At 38.6% G+C, this 19478-nt stretch overlaps 1 protein-coding gene across 1 annotated transcript in view; it reads left to right on the top strand.

Moving 5' to 3' along the window:
• Positions 1 to 19478, top strand: part of Grin3a (glutamate ionotropic receptor NMDA type subunit 3A) — a 196968-nt gene that overhangs the window by 57643 nt on the left and 119847 nt on the right. Inside the window, exon 2 of the mRNA XM_051162041.1 lies at positions 789 to 1396. Coding sequence (XP_051017998.1) covers positions 789 to 1396 — 608 coding nt within the window. The remainder of the gene's footprint in view (positions 1 to 788; positions 1397 to 19478) is intronic.

The following is a 19478-nucleotide window of genomic DNA, read 5'->3' as shown; positions in this document are numbered from 1 at the left end:
TAAATGTGTCAAATGTCTGCTGTTGGAAAGAATAAATGACAAATATATTAATGTTGCAAGACTGCCCTTCAACTGTGCAATTTATAATTGTGGCTATTAAGTTAAAAAAAAAAAAACTCTTCCTTAATTGAGCTTGCAAGTTCCATGAGTAAATGAAACAGTAACTTAAGTTTCATGAACACATTCACTAGCACATTTTTGATAGCAGGAGTGCAAGATCATCACAAATAGAAATGTAATCAAGCCTTTTACATTGGACTATACACTTAACCATGATGTAGGTACCCTAAAATATTTCATGTGTTTTAGAAGACCCTTGATCAAGGGTCCAGAGTGCCTTGTGCAACAAGAGTTGCAATGTGCTAGTTTGTCTCTAATGGTTGTTTCATAGAAAACAAAGCAGTTTCTTTCACTTATTTCATCCTGTCTAGCAGATGAGTCATTAAGCACAGTATAAGAAATATGATGCATTAAAGGGACTGATTGCAAGGAAGACAAACCCCATAAAAATCTATGACCAAATATATGCTTATATCACTTCTCACATTTACACTGAGAGTTATCTTCTCTCTGGAACTCTTAACAAAATCATCAGGAAATAAGGATAAAGAGTTGATTGCTCATTAGCAAAAGAGGGATATTTGTTTTCAAAGTACAAGAATTTTATACCAGAAGAAATATCACAGGGGAAAAAAGTATAGGCCTTAGCCACACAAGAAAGAGAAGAACCCTGTTATGGTCTTTAACCAAGCTTTCTAATTCTTCTTTTTCATTATCTTTAAATACAGAATCCCCTGCACCTACAGCTGAGCTTAGAAAATTCACTAAGTTCTGATGCTGATGTCACGGTCTCAATCCTGACCATGAACAACTGGTACAATTTTAGCTTGTTGCTGTGCCGGGAAGACTGGAATATCACCGACTTCCTCCTCCTTACAGAGAATCACTCCAAGTTCCACCTTGGGACTATCATCAACATCACTGCTAACCTGTCCTCCACCAAGGAGGACCTCCTAGGTTTCCTGCAGGCCCAGCTGGAAAACATTAAGGACAGCACACTCACGATGGTGATGTTTGGTTGCGACATGGAGAGCATCCGGCAGATTTTTGAAATGTCCACACAGTTTGGGCTATCACCTCCTGACTTTCACTGGGTTCTAGGAGACTCCCAGAATGTGGAGGAACTGAGGACGGAAGGTCTGCCCTTAGGGCTCGTTGCTCATGGAAAAACAACACAGTCTGTCTTTGAGTACTATGTGCAGGATGCCATGGAATTGGTTGCAAGGGCTGTAGCCACGGCCACCATGATCCAGCCGGAACTTGCTCTCCTTCCAAGCACGATGAACTGCATGGATGTGAAAACCACAAATCTCACTTCAGGACAATATTTATCAAGGTAGGATGTAAAGCCTGGGTTATGTTTTCATCCAGAGAGCTGGGATAGCAAGTAAAATATTTCCTGTCCGTCCACTGTGCTGAATACTGGGTAACTCTGAAACTCAATAGTTCTGAGATGGTTAGGGGGGCAACAAAAGACCAGTGTCTCGTGGTCTGTTATCTGTGACTTGATTCTGTATTGAGTGCTGTATTGTAAGGACAGCACTCAGCGCTGGTTAATGCCTTACTCACTGTTGAGTTCTTGACAGGATATTTAGAAGCTTTGAGCCTCAACATTCTACATAGTGAATCAAGATAGCATAGACTAGCTTGCTAAAGTATAACAAATAGGTCACTAAATTCTATGTGAAAAATAATTAACCCATAGATGGCTCACATAAAAGCAAAGATTATGTCTTTCTTGTTTATTCTTTCCCACACCATTAGACGTGAACAAATCCCTCTAAATACGTACAGAGAAAATATTAACTACATGGAAACAGGTTTTCTCTCTCCTAGCAAGGTTTTAGGCAGTTACCACCCTGATTAAAGGCAAAGGATTCAGAACTACACTGAACTAGAATTTTAATTCTGCCTCTTGATTCTTGTACCACTCGGTCAAGTTACTCAATTAGTTTCTTAAGTTTTATGTCTGCTTATAGAAAATGGATGTAAAATTGATATAAACATAAGATCCTGCTACTTGTGAAACTGTTGTGATAGATGGCAGATAGAAAATAGAAGATATGTGATGGGTGGGTGACAAATAGATTAATAGATGGCATGTAGGTGAAGTATAGATGACACATGATACATCAATGATAGATAGGTGATAGATAGATAGATAGATAGATGATTGACAGATAGTTACATGCATGATGAATTGATAGATGACAGATAGAAGATAGATCGATAGATAGATAGATAGATAGATAGATAGATAGATAGATGATAGATAGATATAAAGGATGAATATATAGAGGTAATCATTCCATAAGAGTACTTTTCTAATATGCTGTTTATTATTTTATACTTAACTGCATGCGTGTGTATTATAATTTGGTACCTTTCTGTTTAGTAGTTCTCTTGATTCAGAAGATGGGATGGAAAACTTCATTTAAAAAAAAAGATAATTCATCATATGGAAATGGTCTTATAATTACTGGGAAAGCCAAATGTCCTTAAGTGATATATTTTAGGCTACTTGATTTTTATCTAGAAAAGAATGCCCTACAGTTAGAGAGGCCAGGTCAGAGAATGTAGACTAAGGCATGCTTTAAATCAATAATGTTAAAAAAGTGGCATTTGAATATACAAAATATAAGGCAATTTTATATCTTAAGAAAACATGAGTATTTAGTAAAAGATTAGGATGTCTTTGTAATTTTACATGTAATTAAGATGACCACCTACTATACACAGCAATCTGCTAACAGCCAGGTGTGTGGCAGAAATGAAAAGTAGATACGATGGCACACACCTTTAATCCTAGCATTTGGGAGCAGAGACAGGAGGATCTTTGTGAGTCAAAACCACCCTGGGCTACACAATGAGTTCCAGGCCAGCCAAGGATATACAGTGAGAGCTTGTTTCAAAAAAAAAAAAAAAGTAAAGTAACTCAAATTAATTTTTAAAAATCTATTAATGATAAAATTGGATGTTGTATCGTCTTTTCTTTTTCCCATATAGCATTTTAATCTTCATAACCTCAACCTTTATTTTTCAGGATCTAGACAGAGTTAATCTGTTTGTACCCTAGTCATAAATGAAGTTCAAGATTTTATCTAAGAAAAAATACTTCTCCTTTTTAACAGCTACATAAGTAAAGCTCCAATTCTTAATTCTAAACAGTGTTTATTTGGGAAGGCACTCATAAGCAGCAGGAGAAACCATGGCTGAAATTTACATTATACTGTCTAGCTCTTGTCTCCTATAAAATGGACAAGATGAGGAAAAAAAATCTTCCTGTTTGTGTTCTAAAAATGTTTAAGGATTAACTCACTCATTATGATCATTTCTAGCTCAATTCATTTATCCACAAATTTCAGAATTCCTTGTTTTTAATAGCTGAGTAGTATTCCATAGTATATATGTACCACAGTTTCTTTATCCATTCTTCTACTGATGGACACTTAGGCTGTTTTCATGTTCTGGCTATTATGAATAAGGCTGCTATGAACATGGTTGAGCAAATTTTCTTGTTGTGTGCTGGAGCATCTTCTGGGTATATTCCAAGGAGTGGAATAGCTGGGTCTTGAGGAAGCCCTAGTCCCATTTTTTCTGAGATAGCACCAGATAGATTTCCAAAGTGGCCGTACTAGTTTGCATTCCCACCAGCAATGAAGGAGTGTTCCTCTCTCCCCACATCCTCGCCAGCATGTGGTGTTGCTTGAATTTTTGATCTTAGCCATTCTGATGGGTGTAAGAAATGATCATGATGAGTGAGTTAACCCAGAAGCAGAAAGAATCAAATGGTATATACTCACTTATATCTGCATATTAGCCCAAGGGGCATGTCCCACGAAAGCCTTCACTTACCAGGAAAATGGGACAGAGGGGAGGACATCCTATTGGGACTCTAAATGAGAGAAGCATGGGAGAATAGTAAAGTAGAAGGATCCAGAGGGTCCTAGAAACCTACAAGTAGAACATTATGATAGGCAGATTCGGGCCCAGGGGTCCCGCTCAAACTAAGGCACCAGCCAAGGACAATACAGGTGGTAAACTTTAAACCCCTACCCAGATCTAGCCAATGGTCAGAACATTCTCCACAGTTGAGTGGAGAGTGGGATATGACTTTCTCACATGCTCTGGTGCCTCACATTTGACCATGTCCCCTGGAGAAGGAGACCTGGAGGCACTCAGAGGAAGGACAGTAGGTTACCAAGAAGAGACTTGATACCCTGTGAGCATATACAGGGGGAGGTAATCCCCCTCAGGAACAATCATAGGGGAGGGGAATAAGGGGAACATGGGAGGGAGGGAAGAATGGGAGGATACAAGGGATGGGATAACTATTGAGATGTAACAAGAATAAATTAATTTTTAAAATGTTTAAGGAAAACAAGTAAGAATATCTTTTGGCCTTGGTTGCATGTACCTCAAGCATTCATTTTATCAAGGTCAAATTATCTTTCTGGCCTCTCAAGGCTTAATTTACAGTAAAATCACATTTCTTGGGCTGGCAAGATTGCTCAATGAGTAAATCAGTATGCACGAAGACCAAAGACTTGAGTTCCATACACCCCACCCCCAGTGTTAGGTAGTAGAAGAAGAGAGCTGGCTACTGCACGCTGTCTTCTGACAGTCCATACTTACACAGTGGAACATACATACATAAATACAGGCATGCATGCGTACATACATGAGCACACACACATACACACGCGCGCGCGCGCACACACACATACATACATACATACATACACACACACACACACAGCGTAATTTAAAATATTTACGGTCTCCCTCCACAAGGATCCCACAGCAATTTCTATATTGACTTCTACAGAAGCACTTAGCCTTTTCATCCTGACCTGTCTGACTTCTGAGGAGAAAGCAAAGTCCATTAAGTTGAAATATTATTATTCACCTTAGTCCAAAGCTTAACATATAGCATGCTTAATAGATTTACTTACAAAGAAAGGACATTTTTATTGTATTTGTGTCCCCACTATCATTTACTGTAGAGGAAAATGGATAGTTAGTGAGTAAATACTTTCTAAACTAAATATAAAATTTTTATCTAGCTGCTTACACTCTAGTTTTTCTTCTTCTTCTTCTTCTTCTTCTTCTTCTTCTTCTTCTTCTTCTTCTTCTTCTTCTTCTTCTTCTTCTTCTTCTTCTTCTTCTTCTTCTTCTTCTTCTTCTTTTTTTACTTTTGTCTCTGTGGTAAAAGGCTCTACCCTCATGATTGTTCTCACATATTTTATTCCACAAAGTTTGAAAGTTATAAAAGAAGAATATGAGGCTTGGAGCCCAGCGGCAGTTCACAACACATAGGGGTCAGGGACAATATTTTCATCCCCGTGGGTGTGCGTGAGAAATGAGCTCAAAGAACCTTAGAACGTATGCCTAGGACTTTTTCACACTCCCAGAGGAATACAGTCAAAGAAAAAAGTTTCAAAGTGTTCAGGACAGGGTCAGAAGTGGACATATTCCCCAGAAGGCGTCTTTATAATGAATAACTTAAAGGCTGCCTTAAGCCAGAAAGCAGCTCTAGATTTTCCAGCATCCTTATTTATTTTGTTTAATCCAATCTTTTGGAAAGTTAGTTATTCTCAGCCCATAAGTCACACCTGCATACAGTAATTTTCTTAATTGTCCCTAAATTTTGTGTAGGCTGACCCCACTCCCTGGCTGCACAATGAAAGCCTGGAAGATAATGAGCTGTGACTAGCTGGTCCCGGAGTTATGCAAGCTTTCATTTCTCACACAGTCATTTTCGCTTTGGCCTGACAGAATTGTTAACATTTTAAAATGTTAATGAAATTGCCGCAAACATGGCATTTTCAACACAGGTTTTTAGACTAAGAAAATAATTTCTTGTGGCAGACTACACAGACGTAATTACAGGTATAAGGGATCTAATTCTTCTCGGCTGCCCACAAGCCACACCAGACGTCCATCAGGACTCAATGTAGACAGGGGGATTAGAAGACCAAGGTTATTGTATTATCTTTAACAACAGATTAGAAAATTGTTTTACTAAATGTTAATTGTTTGGGGCAACTGTAGTTAGCACATTATACTGACAATCCCTCCATGAATGTACATCTCTGGGTTTCTACTCAATCAATTACCATCTATCTGAAGTAGAAATGATGAATACTTGAGTCTTGTCATTTTAGAGCTGGCAGGCTAATGCATATAGGCAAATTATAAAATTCTAGGATCTGCATTTTCCCTGCCCCACCCCCATCCCCATGAGATGGCATCTTGCTACAGCGTCCTGTCTGTCCTGGAACTCATGATCTTCTGCCCCAAATTCCTCACATGCTTGGATGGCAGGACTACACCACTGTGCTCAGAGGAATAAACACTGCTTTTAAATACATGGAACAGAAATCCATTCATGTTCTCAGAGATTTGGTGTTATATTTTAACAAATGAATAAGAGTTTTCACATTGGAGCTAATTCTGTAGCACAGAAAAAGGAATCTATGAAATTATCAAGACCTGAAGAAGAGTGTAACACAGATGGAGCAGGAACTGCATTATGAAGAGGATCTGAGCTGTTTCTAGGAAAGTTCTCACAGCATACCACATATGGCTTCCTGCCAGGATAAGGCATTTGCATTGCATGTTTCTAATGGGTGTCAACAGAGTAGCAGAATAAAGCCACAGTCATAGTGGAGGGGAGTAAGGGAAAAATGGGAGGGAGAGAGGAATGGGAGGATACAAGGGATGGGATAACAATTTAGATGTAATATGAATAAATTAATAAAATATATTTTATAATAATAATAATAATTTGTAAATTATCAGGATACAAAAGTTATTACATTTCCTTCCTTGTGGACTCTGAACAGTGAAAGTGGAGGCCAATTTACCTGCTGTTCCTGGAGTTCTGATTAAGCAGGCTTATCTGCAGGTTCTGAGGGTCAATGAGTCCTTTGTTTTCAAGGAAAGAACTCCATGGGGTTTAAATGATCTAGGCAAAGGCAATTCTAAGAATCCAAGAGCTAAGACATAGATACCTTCATCTCCCTGGCCTAGGGAATCTAACACTTTAGCTTATCAATCACAGTCTTTTTAGTTATTTTAGTGGGGTTTTTGTTAATTGTGTTTGACTAGAGATTGAACTTTGGGTCTCACACATCCTGGACAAGTATTTGAACACTGGGCCACATTCCCAGAACTATTACTCTGGTGGCGGTGGTGGTGGGTGTTGTTGCTGCTGCTGTTGTTGTTGATGTTGTTGTTGTGATTGTGGTTGGGGTTGTTGGGATTTTTTGTTGTTGTTGGTTGGTTGGTTGGTTGGTTGGTTGGTTTTGGTTTTTTACTTTTTATTTTGAGACAGGGTCTTGATAAATTGACCAGTGTAGCCTTAAACTGGTTCTATATCCCAGAGTGACTTTGAACTTGTGGCTGTCATTCCTTGGCCTCTCAACTAGCTAAGATTACAGGCCCCTACCACCAGGGCCAGATTTATAGTCCAGCTTTACATTGCTTTGTAGAATAAATAATCTCGTATTTGAACAGCTTCTGCACTTTATTTCAGTATCCTGCAAGAATTCTATGAACTACATAAAGTCAAATTTCTGACACTGGGCCATGCCTTCAGCCGGGACACAGAGCCCAGGAGTCAGAAGACTCAGGTTTAGAAGACTTCTGGTTCTTTCTCTGTCTTCTCAGTAGGAGGGAACACACATATCTAATCCTTTTTATCCATTGTCCTTAACCTGGCTGTTCAATTATCAGTATCTTTGAGTCAACTATTACTATTTCTATTACTCTTCTTCTATTACTTCTATTCCTATTCTATTGTTCTATGTATGTGCTGGTATTGGCTGCCATTCTTATAACTGTTTAGTTGGCGTGCTCCAATATGCTAACAACCGTGTTCCCTCCTATGTTTGTCTCTATGTCTACATAACCAGGCAATATTATGATTTTCTGGTCTTCCCTAAAAAGGATTCTTTACTGATTGGTTCTACACATAATTGTTAAGACTCTGTTATGTGCCAGGTATCAAGAAACACTAAAAAAATTCCAGTAGAAATGCTTGTGTTCATTTTTTTAATTCTTTAAATTAATGATGGCATGGTGTCATTTCCGAATTCTAGAAATTTTTCAAAAAGAAAAAAAAAAGCCTTGAAGTTTCATGATATAATTCTAATTTTGGCTGTTTCTAACTATTATCCTTGTTCTACAATAGCATTTCAAACTAGTCAAGGTATTTAAAATGTATAACCTTTAAATTTATTGTTAAACCAATTTACCTTATGCACATTCTAGGGCACTTTCTGGATTAATATAAATCTTCCTTAATTAGGATTTTATTACTTTATGATTTATATATATGCTGTTTAAAATTGAGAAGCAACATTGCCCACGAGTGAATAATCTCCTAAGTACGTATACCCACATAGCCGGGTAGCGTGAGATTTCAACATGAACTTTAAGAGAAACGCAGTTTTAGTGAACATGGAAGCCCCAGGCTAGATCTGCTGCTCAGCACTGACTCTCCAGTGCCTGAAGGTAAACACATTACTCATGGGTGACCTTTCATGCCTTACGTGGCCCTCCTAGCTTAGATTTCTCTACTGGAACACTTGGGGAGTTGACACTTATAGAAGAAAATGCATGTTGTCAAAGCTTCTGTGCATCCATTAAGAAACTCTGTCTCAGACCAGTTGACTGAAACCCGTTGACCATTTCTCTCCTTCTGGGTCACTTAAGGAATGGCAGGAGTTGAGTCTAAATTGTGTTCTAAGTCCTAAGGACCTCAGATAAGGAACACTGGAAAATGTACACTCCCTCAGGACCTTATTTCAATAAATACAGGAAGATTCAGGATCCAGCAGGTTTTAAGATGAATAATTTTTCCACATTAGGGAAGCTTCCAAGTTGTTATTTTCCCATTTTCACTTCATAGGCATCTATCGTAAAATTTGGAGATAGACCAAGGAGTTCTGACTCTGTGGAGAGCAATGTTACAGCTCTACTCTGAATTCTGGATCTGCCTCCAGATTGCTCCATTATCCACATCCTGTAACCTTCTAGAGGGATGTCTGAATAGTAAATACTCTGTAATGTTCCATTTCCAGAGCCATGCCCCAGAAATACTGGAAGAGAAATCAGCACTGAGACTAGATCTAAGTTAGAAACAGCGGGAATTAACTTAGGGGTGATAGACAAGAGAGGCAGGGACAGTCAAAGGGTGGTCACAACCCACAGTTGTGAAAAGCCAAACTCCATAACAAAACCCAGAGACAAAGAAAGAAACTGGGATGTGGAACAGATCTCTCACTTCCGCGTGGTATATGGGAGAGAGAAAAGTGGAAAAGGTGCTAGCATGCCAGCCACAGCACACCAAGGAAAGAATAGGAACCGTAGGCACATGCCAGATCTCTTACTGAGGCCTCCTCTTGCCAGACACCAATAAAAGCACAGCACCAAGCGTGTATTGTGTAATGACTTGCATTTTTCAGCATTTTCTCCTCTCGTAGGAAAACTCAAGAATGTCAGCAACTCTTCTTCCACTATGACATTTCACTTGTAGCTGAATTTTGTAATTATTGGCAAAATACAGACCCTAAGGAAACATGTGTGCATGTATTTATTGTTAAGCTCATACTGTCCATATCAAATTGGTAGGAGTGTCTCTTAAAAGATGAGTCTATGTGTTTTTTTAAAACACAGCAATATCATTGATTACAATGTTTTGGCACCCAGTTCTCTGAGGCTCAAATTTTAGCAATTTCTAGTTCCTATTGAATTCCTTATCATCAGAGAGTTTTCCCATTGAAGTAATTTCTATTTTTGTAGCTCATCCATTATTCAGAAGGAAATGTATTTGAATCGTAATGCTTTGAACGCTCTATAAACTGAAAATGCAGAAGCTTCCTGGCTGATCGAGCCTGTTCTTTTGGCAAAGCAATGAATGCTTTAAGATACTCGTCTCTTCTGAGAAGGTGCATTTGCCGCACAGACATAACGGAGACGTTCCCCTGGACAGATTCTGTGCTATGCCTAAGACTCACAGCTGACTCCATGTGACAGATGAATGTTAGTCTCTTCAGCTTGGCAGCAGGTGTGATGAAGCCAGCCAGCAAAGACGGGCTTCATTCATTCCTCACAGCAATGCTGTGACACTTTTGCTTTTTCAATGTAAAACATGTCAAAAACCCATGTTTCCAGTGATCTTGTAGTTTAAAAAAATCAAACCTGGGGTTAATCAACTGACATTTCGAGAATACTTAACTACAAGGAGCACTAGAGGTAGGGAGGGTAATTTTGCACGTAGGTTAAGAAATAATATGCCATTGATATCTGACTTGGAGACACGTCTCACACATGGAGAAGTAAAATCAAAGGAGTACATTCTGGTGGGGTTGGCAACAGGTACGTTCAGCAGCAGTGAACTGTTTTCAGATTATCTCTCTGGCTAAAACGTTTAAACTCTTATTAACATATAAGGAAGCAGATGCAGGGGTCTATGCCTGTAAAACAAGCCGTGAGAGCTGAGCTAAAAATAACTGACATGAATGGACAAATGTCTTCCAGAGATGCAAGAGAAGAGTAGGATAATAAAGGAGGCCTTTAAAAACAAAGGGCGTAACCAGATGGATTTCACCGAGTGCTAGTTCTCGCGAGAGCTGGAAAACAAACAGAGAAGCAGTAATCAACCAAATGAAATGGTTCGGTGGGTAAAGGCCACCAAGTGCAATGCCCCATGAGTTTACTGTGATGAACATAAATGCCCACATGCATAAACACACAAAATAAGTGAAAAGTAATTTTAATCAAGGAACTGGTGTATCTGGAGCTTAATTAAAGCAGAGCAAGAAACAAATGTTCAGATTGTAAGAATAAGCAAACCTAACGATTGAGCCCAATAAACCTAACTAGAACTGGATGGTGTTTGTGTGTGGGGAGTTTGAAAGGATGGCACCAGTACCAATACTGCCAAAATTTTCTAACCAGCGCTAGGCATAGTGGTGCATGCCTGTAAATTCAGCACTTGCAGGCAGAGGCGAGAGGATTAGGAATTTAAAGTCACATAGTTCAAGCCTAGCTTGAACCACATGAAACCTGGTCTCAAAGAGAAGGAAAAGGAAGGAAGGAAGAAAAATATACTGCTAACTGAGCAAAGACAAAAGGTCAAAATTAATTCTCACGGACAAGATTATTAATAGAGCTTTATAGAGGAGGAACAGATCTCCCATTTATCAGAGGGAAAATATTAATATAATGAGATGATCATGACGGGGAAAGTTGGCTCATTTTTTAAGGTATGAGAGAATGAGGATGCAGAATTTGTTAATGAACTAAGAAGTTTCCCAAGGGGAAAATGAACATTAAGGCTTCATAGAGAAGATAGATATCCCCATGTATAGATACGATAAATGGGCTGCTGGAGTGGCAGGGGGGTGCAAAGACAATGGAGCAGGCTGGGAGAAACAGAAAATGAGTGAGAACACTGGAAAGGTTTCATGAGCAAAGGAAGACCACAGTATAAGTCAGTGCGTGATCTGTGAGTAGCTGGGGCGTGAAAGAGACATGCAAGGATGGCAAGGTTTTTAAACAACTAGATGGGGCAGAACTATTTCAACAGCAAGAACAAAATTTCGAATACATATATTTTCAAAACCTTTTATGCCAAATAATACAAAAAAATCATTAAATGTTTTTGTTTTGTTTTGAAAATTTATAAAAAATGATCAGGTTACCCTCTGGCATCTTCTCCCAGATCCTCCCCACCTCCTCACCCTTCCAACTGCATGCCATTTCTCTCTCTCTCTCTCTCTCTCTCTCTCTCTCTCTCTCTCTCTCTCTCTCTCAACAAACAGGCAAGTTAAGAAGCACAAACAAATGAGAATGAATAAATGAATAAATAAATAAATAGTGGAAAAACTCAAGAAACACACACTCAAAATAAGCCATAAAAACACAAAATCAGAAGACACAATATACCTACAAAAGATCAGTAAGGTAAAAAAATGCCCACACAAAGCTATATGAGACAAAAAACTGGGCATACTACAATCTGTATAACTACAGATGTTGGATATACAGTAAAGGACTATGGGGAAGGGGAAGATCTCCCAAGGAAGGGGAGGCAGAATTCATGGTTAAGGAGATACAGGGGACAGACTGGAAGAGAAGGATTAAGCAAGGAGTAGTAGAAAAGAGGGTAAGAAGGGAGAGAAATACAGGGAGGGACAGCTATATCTAAGAGCCATTTGGGGGTGGCATATAGAAACCTACTATAGTAAAGGCCCCTTAAAATACATACAGGTGTGATTAAATCTATGTGGAATCTCTAAGTGACAGGGAAAGCCATGGCCCAACTAGATATTTTTGCCACCAAGTAAAACTACCAGTGCCAGGAATGAGTTACATCTAGTTGAGTTGTTGACCAATGTTGATTCCATGGAATCCTGTAGAATCCGCAAATAACTCAGGCCATTTACCAATTGCTTTCTTTGAATGATGATAAGGCCTACTGCTGAGTCTTCACTGGACTCAGAGAAGTCAAGCTGGTGTCTAATTAGCACCTCAATTGAAAAATTTTTTAAGAATACAACATTATTGGTGGTGGGTTTCACTTAACAAAGTCACTTTAGGAAATTTTAGAGCAAGCTAAAGGTAAAATGAATGCTGCAAATTATTCAGACAAGTTGAATTAAGTAAAAATTGAGTAAAATATGAGTAGTGAAATTCATTAAAAATTAAGATAAACACAGCAGTCATCATTCCATAGAAAATATATTCTGCCTTTTCCTAATTAGTACCTGGAGCACTGACCAGCTTAAAATGGGCTATTAAGTTAGGAAGCAGATTTTCCTTTGTGAAAGTAAAATAAGCCAGCACTCGAACCATTTCAGTAACACAGCAATTAGCCATCTTGAAAGCAAAAGATAAACTATTAGAGTACTTTATATATGAACAAAGTAATAAGTGTAGTTAAGTAGGTAGATCTCAACGATCCAGTTCTAAAATTATGTGGTAAACATAGGTGAAAAAAGAAATTTTACGATTTACCTAAAATATAGAACATAAGTTGATTTGTTTTTTTCTTATCATTGCTGTCCAACTGTTTTTGTGGGGTTTTTTACATATACATTTATATTATTACGCATATATACAATAAACTACATACAGCAAGAAGAACCAGAAAACAATCAGCAATTATATAAATGTTACATTCATAGTGTTTTGGCTATTTGTGTTTGACAACCTTAAAGAAAACATCTTTCCAAGAGACTTGATACCCTATGAGCATATACAGGGGGAGGTAATCCCCCTCAGGAACAGTCATAGGGGAGGGGAATAATGGGAAAATGGGGGGGGGGGAAGAATGGGAGGATACAATGGATGGGATAAACATTGAGATGTAACAAGAATAAATTAATAAAAAAAATTAAAAAGAAAACATCTTTCCTATCTTGGTGAGTCTAAAATTCTGAATGTGAATCAGTTTCTATCATATGTCATCTCTATCAGCCTAAAAACATCTATCTAGATCTGAAAACATCGTAACCCCTAAAAAACTAAGCTTAATTGTAAAACCAAATTATCTGGTCTTCAACTTCATCAGATATTTGAGAAGGAATAAAATTAATTACCTAAGTAAACAGAAAGTGCAGGTTAGCAGCTTCCAAATGATGAAAAGATAACAGAGACAGTTTGCTGCCTGAACAGACACCCAAAACTCTCTATAATGTTGGAGTATCATCTTTTTTTAATATATTTTATTAATTTATTCATATTGCATCTCAGTTGTTATTCCATCCCTTGTATCCTCCCATTCCTCCATGCCTCCCATTTTCCCCTTACTCCCCTCCCCTATGACTGTGACTGAGGGGGATTACCTCCCCCTGTATATGCTCATAGGTTATCAAGTCTCTTCTTGGTAGCCTGCTGTCCTTCCTCTGAGTGCCACCAGGCCTCCCCATCCAGGGGATGTGGTCAAATATGGGGCACCAGAGTTCGTGAGAAAGTCAGACCCCGCTCTCCACTCAGCTGTGGAGAATGCCCTGTCCATTGGCTAGATCTGTGTAGAGGTTCGAAGTTTACTACACGCATTGTCCTTGGCTGGTGCCATAGTTTGAGCAGGACCATCATCTTCAGCCTTCTGGCTTCTGCTCCTCTGCTCCCTAGATATGGTACATACTGGGCACACCATCTTCGAATCCCTATTTTTGTGAGTTCATTTGTTTGAAATATTGCAGCTTACACTCACCCTCCCATACACAACAAAAGCACTGTACCGCTGAGCTGTACCACCAGCCTTTGAAAAGGGTTTGTTTGTAGGTGGATTCTTACCAAGCTACCTAGCCTGGCTTTAAGCTGTTGTCTGAGCAGCCTTGAACTCACGAACCTTCCTCCTGGGCCTCATGAGTAGTGGAACTTTAGGCTTGGGATATCAGGCCCAGTCAAGCTTCTTTAAAATAAATAAAACAAGCAAATCTCTTAAAAATCACACTTGCGAAAACCTAACTGGCAATTAGGAAATAAACATAACATATTAAAGTAGATTCCTCATTTAAAATAACAGAAAGCAAATAAGTTTATCAAAGATTTAAAAAATCAATAGATAGTTTTCTACTAGAGCACAAAGTGCTAAAATTGGCTACTAGAAAAGTGAAGAAACCATAAATGTAATTCATACAGATGTGATCAAACTGCCCACCACTATACAGAGATTGCACAAAATACACCATGTCCCCCAAAGCGCACCTAAACTAGATGATTCGTGTATTCTTCCAAATCTTTAAAATATGGACAGCTCTAATGATCCAAAAAAAAGGACGGCATAATTTCAAAATATGTTTTCCTCATAACTTGAAGGTAGCTATTTAAAAAAGTAATCTGTTGTCACATATTAAATATTTATTCAAAACACCACGCCAAGAGCTTCTATACATTGTCACAGTTCATTTGAGTGGTGTGAACATCTTGGACAGTGGCCACAAATTGCAATGCCAGTAAATACTGATAAACAGAAAGGTATGTGGCACAGGTGAACAGGTGCCCACAGGTGGGGATGGGATGTGGTTCCACCTCCAAAAAAAGCAGAGCCTAATTAGCTCCAGCTTTCTTTCAGGAATAAAAAATCCATTACCAAATGATGTTGTTGATTTTCGTTCAAAAAATTATGGTTGTGAGATCCACTAACTTTCTAATGTTGTCTTTAAAGTATTCGGTATATTGTCACAAGTCTAAAAACCCTACATAATGCAATGCTGTGGTAACCATTTTTATGATTATGATAGAAAAACAATAAAAATCACTTCTGGTGATATAGATCTATCTAATCTGACCATATTAAAAACCATATGGAAAGAATGACCAGAACAATATCTTCTAACTTAATAGACAAACTACAACAAATAAAAATGCATCAAATAATATGACAGCTGTGTTTTTTGAAATATAAACAACAGAGAAAATAATTTAAGCACACACACAAAGTGAGATGTTTTTATATGTTACCCATCAGATCCCCTAAACAAATCAAGAACACAGAAGACCTCTAAAAATATAATTAACACGCCTTATTTTATATGTGAAGTTAAAATAAATATTAGTTTAAAAAGTTAAAAAAATTTTAAAGTCTTGTCCATTCAACATTTAGAGAAATTAATTAAACATTTCTCCCACAAAAGCAGTCATACTGTGTTTTTAAACTAAAACATAAATATTTTATGATCTGTGACCATAGATGAATAGTAGAGTCCTTGCCTAATAGGTAGAAGTCCCCCAAAAGCCAACTCCCATTTCTATAAGCCAATAAGAAATAAGTATGATATATATATATATTTTTTTTTTCAAAACAAGATTTCTCTGTGTAGCCTTGACTGTCCTGGACTCACTTTGTAGACCAGGCTGGCCTCGAACTCACAGAGATTCACCTGCCTCTGCCTCCTGAGTGCTGGGATTAAAGGTCTGTGCCACCACCGCCTGGCTAAGCATGCTGTATTTGATCCTCTATTAAAGAAGAAAATTTGATTATAATTTATGTCCTTATCAACATAAAATAGAAAGGGGAAAGGCAAGTGAACCTAGAAATTGATTCAAAAAAACAAAATAAAAGCTACAAGCAAGAAGAAATTGGGCAAGAACCTTAGTCGTTTTTTATTTTAAGCAGCTCAATAGCAATGAATTTTCCCAGAATAGCGTCATTTGCCAAGTTGACCCAGAAAAGGGGAAAGCTTAACTGAGACGTTTGAAATATTATTAAATAGCTACGTATTTTTCTGACTGAGGTTGAGAGCAGCACAGATCTATGAATCTAAGCATATCTATTCATAGCGTGGTTTGACAACATGACCATTTAGCAAAACAGCATCAGTAAGTTCTGATCCAGGGACTATTACCTTCCTAACCTTGCTTTTGACCACATCCAACATGACAGGCATGGATTCCCTCTTGTAAGAGAAGCCTCAAATACAATCCAGAGAGAGTTTGCTTACCCCTCATGGACAGCCATATTGTAGGATACAGAGTCCACGTTGGCAAGAGCACTGATATAAACCCCTTCCCCTGCTTACAGGCTGAACAGCATTTTCCAGCTGTATGAAAACTAGACAACAGGGAGAGTTTTCTAACCCATTCAAGGTTGATTTCTTAATGACCTGGAACCTAAGTGTGAGATATCTTAGTACTAAGGCCTTACCATCTAGTTATGTTGGACAACCAAATGTAGTGACAATCGCCTCTAATGTTTAGATAGCTCTGGGGTACTCATAGGAAGGTAATCCATGCCTGAAACTAAGATTTTAATTTAATAACATGGTGTGTGAGAGCAGCATTGCCCACCCATACAGGGTTCCTCCTCCTTCAAACTTCCTTTTTCTGTTGTTGTTGTTGGTGGTGATGATGGTGATGATGATGATGATGATGATGATGATGATGATGATGATGATGATGATGTATTTCTAATTAGCTCACAATCTAGTAGGGTTTCTTGAGGCTTCTCCACACATCCTCAGTTTTGGTTAATCCATCTGCTATCCCCTTTTTCTTCCTCCACATAAGCCCTTTAGCTCCCAGTGCTGTCCCCTCTATTATTTCATATCGTACGTGTTCTACTATCCACTCTTACTATATTTGTTACTTGGCTTGCAAGATCAGACTCCCATGTGGCTTCTTGAAGCACACTTCATTTTGGTTAGCCCTTCTTTCACCTGTCATTGGTCTGTTTCCAGTATTACTACTCTCTATTTTCACTTCACCTATGTGCTAATACCCCCCTCTCCCTAATTGCACCCCCACCAATGATTCATTAAGTTCTCTGGATTACATCTATCTTCCAAGTTTGAGTCTTATTACAGAAGGGACGAAATTTTCAAAGATTAAAAACAGAGAATATTCAATTGAAAAAAAGCCAGGCCCAGATAATTTTTATAACTGAGTCACAAAACCTCTCATGGGAAAGCAAAACCCTGACCCGTACATATTTATCTCAATTATTTCTTAGGAAAGGCTTTCACTTCCTTTCTTTCAAAAATATTTTCTACCTTATTTTGTAAATAAAATAAAATTTCTCTCAACGAATTAAAGGGAAAAGGATCTAATTGTATCTCTGATTTGTCTTTTTAATTTAAATTTTTTTAGACTATTTTATTTTATTTACAAATGATTTGCCTGCATGATCAGTGCCTGTGGAGGTCAGAGGTGTCATAGACCATGGAACTAGAGTTAGCGTGGTTGCGAGTCATCATGCCTCTGCTGAGAAATAAAGCTAGGCTCTCTGCAAAAGCAGAGAGTGCTCTTAACCATGGAGTCATTTCTTCATCCCTCTATAGTTTATCTTTAAAGTGCCCTAAATGCACTTAGGCAGTCAGTAATGACATCACACAGGCTTCCTCGTGACATCTGTCCAATGCCTACCTGCCCCAAGGCCTTCGCGTGTCATTCCCCACATGTGCCCTATGTGCAGTCCCTTTCATCTCTTCAAGAGTGCCATATTACTCTAAATGAGAGACGCATGGGAGAACAGCAAAATAAAAGGATACAGAGGGTCCTAGAAATCTACAAGTAGAACAATATGATAGGCAGATTTGGGCCCAGGGGTCCTGCTCAAACTAAGGCACCAGCCAAGGACAATACAGGAGGTAAACTTTAAACCCCTTCCCAGATCTAGCCAATGGTCAGAATATTCTCCACAGTTGAGTGGAGAGTGTGATACGACTTTCTCACGTACTATGGTGCCTCACATTTGACCATGTCCCCTGGAGGGGGAGACCTGGTGGCACTCAGAGGAAGGACAGCAGGTAGCCAAGAAGAGACTTGATACCCTATGAGAATATACAGGGGGACATAATCCCCCTCAGGAACAGTCATAGGGGAGGGGAATAATGGGAAAATGGGGGGGGGGAGGAATGGGAGGATACAAGGGATGGGATAAACATTGAGATGTAACAAGAATTAATTAATAAAAAAAAAACAAAAACAAACAAACAAAAAAAAAAAAGAGTGCCATATTAGAATCACTCTTGTATCTCGTCTTATAGCACCACATTTTCTATTTGTACTGAATCCGTTCATTTCCCCATGTCTGCTTTCTCCGATTAGCATAAGTGACAATGGATTGACACCACCAGAATGTATGTGCCTATGGGTACGGGTGTATATGCACTATATATGCTTGAGTAAAACACTCGGGTAGTGCTTTATTTGATCTTCCACCTCCATCAATATCCCACTGATGTATTTTTCACAGCACAGCCTTCTAAGAAGAATTATGTTCAGCTTTTCTCTTTGCCTTCTTCCCAAAGCAGTACTGGGCTGAAAGCCTTTGACAATGCTGCATAAAAGTCACCACCCAGACACACATTCCTAAACCCAATGGCTCACTTTAAGCCCTTACTTTATTCTGATTGTTGGGAGCCTTTGAAAGCCTTCCTGACCTTTTTACTTGGTGTCTAGACCAAAGCACACTGTTTCCCCATGTCTGCTTCCTTCTTCCCCTTCCCCTTTCCTGTCTTCCTTGCCTGTGTCACCTCTACCTAGTTGAGTTCCCAGGACTGTTGGGTTTCTTTTGGACTTTTTCTTTTCTACAATATTCACTGTGGTCTCATTGGCTCTTCTTACTACCCAAATTTGTATCTCCTATTTAGACTTTATTAACTCCAGATGATCCAGATTATTCACTTTATATCTAAGGCAACCTTTAGTGTCACTCTTTACTCCCCTTTTTCTTGGAAATCATGTCTACACCATCAGCAAATCTGTCCATTTCAGCACAAAAACATATCAAAATCTAAGTCTCCATCTACCACAATTACCCCTCAGCCCATGCCATCATCGCCTTTTGTCTGGTTATGTGGAATTCGCTCCTATCTGGTCTTGTTTCTACTCTAGAGATTTTAGTTCATCATTCAACAACATGGCAGTCCTATTAGCGCAGAACTCAAGTCATACAT

Source organism: Acomys russatus, chromosome 2, assembly GCF_903995435.1.
Source record: "Acomys russatus chromosome 2, mAcoRus1.1, whole genome shotgun sequence".
Lineage (NCBI taxonomy): Eukaryota > Metazoa > Chordata > Mammalia > Rodentia > Muridae > Acomys > Acomys russatus.
Note: the sequence above shows the minus strand (reverse complement) of the source record. Positions and strands in the feature narration are given on the sequence as shown.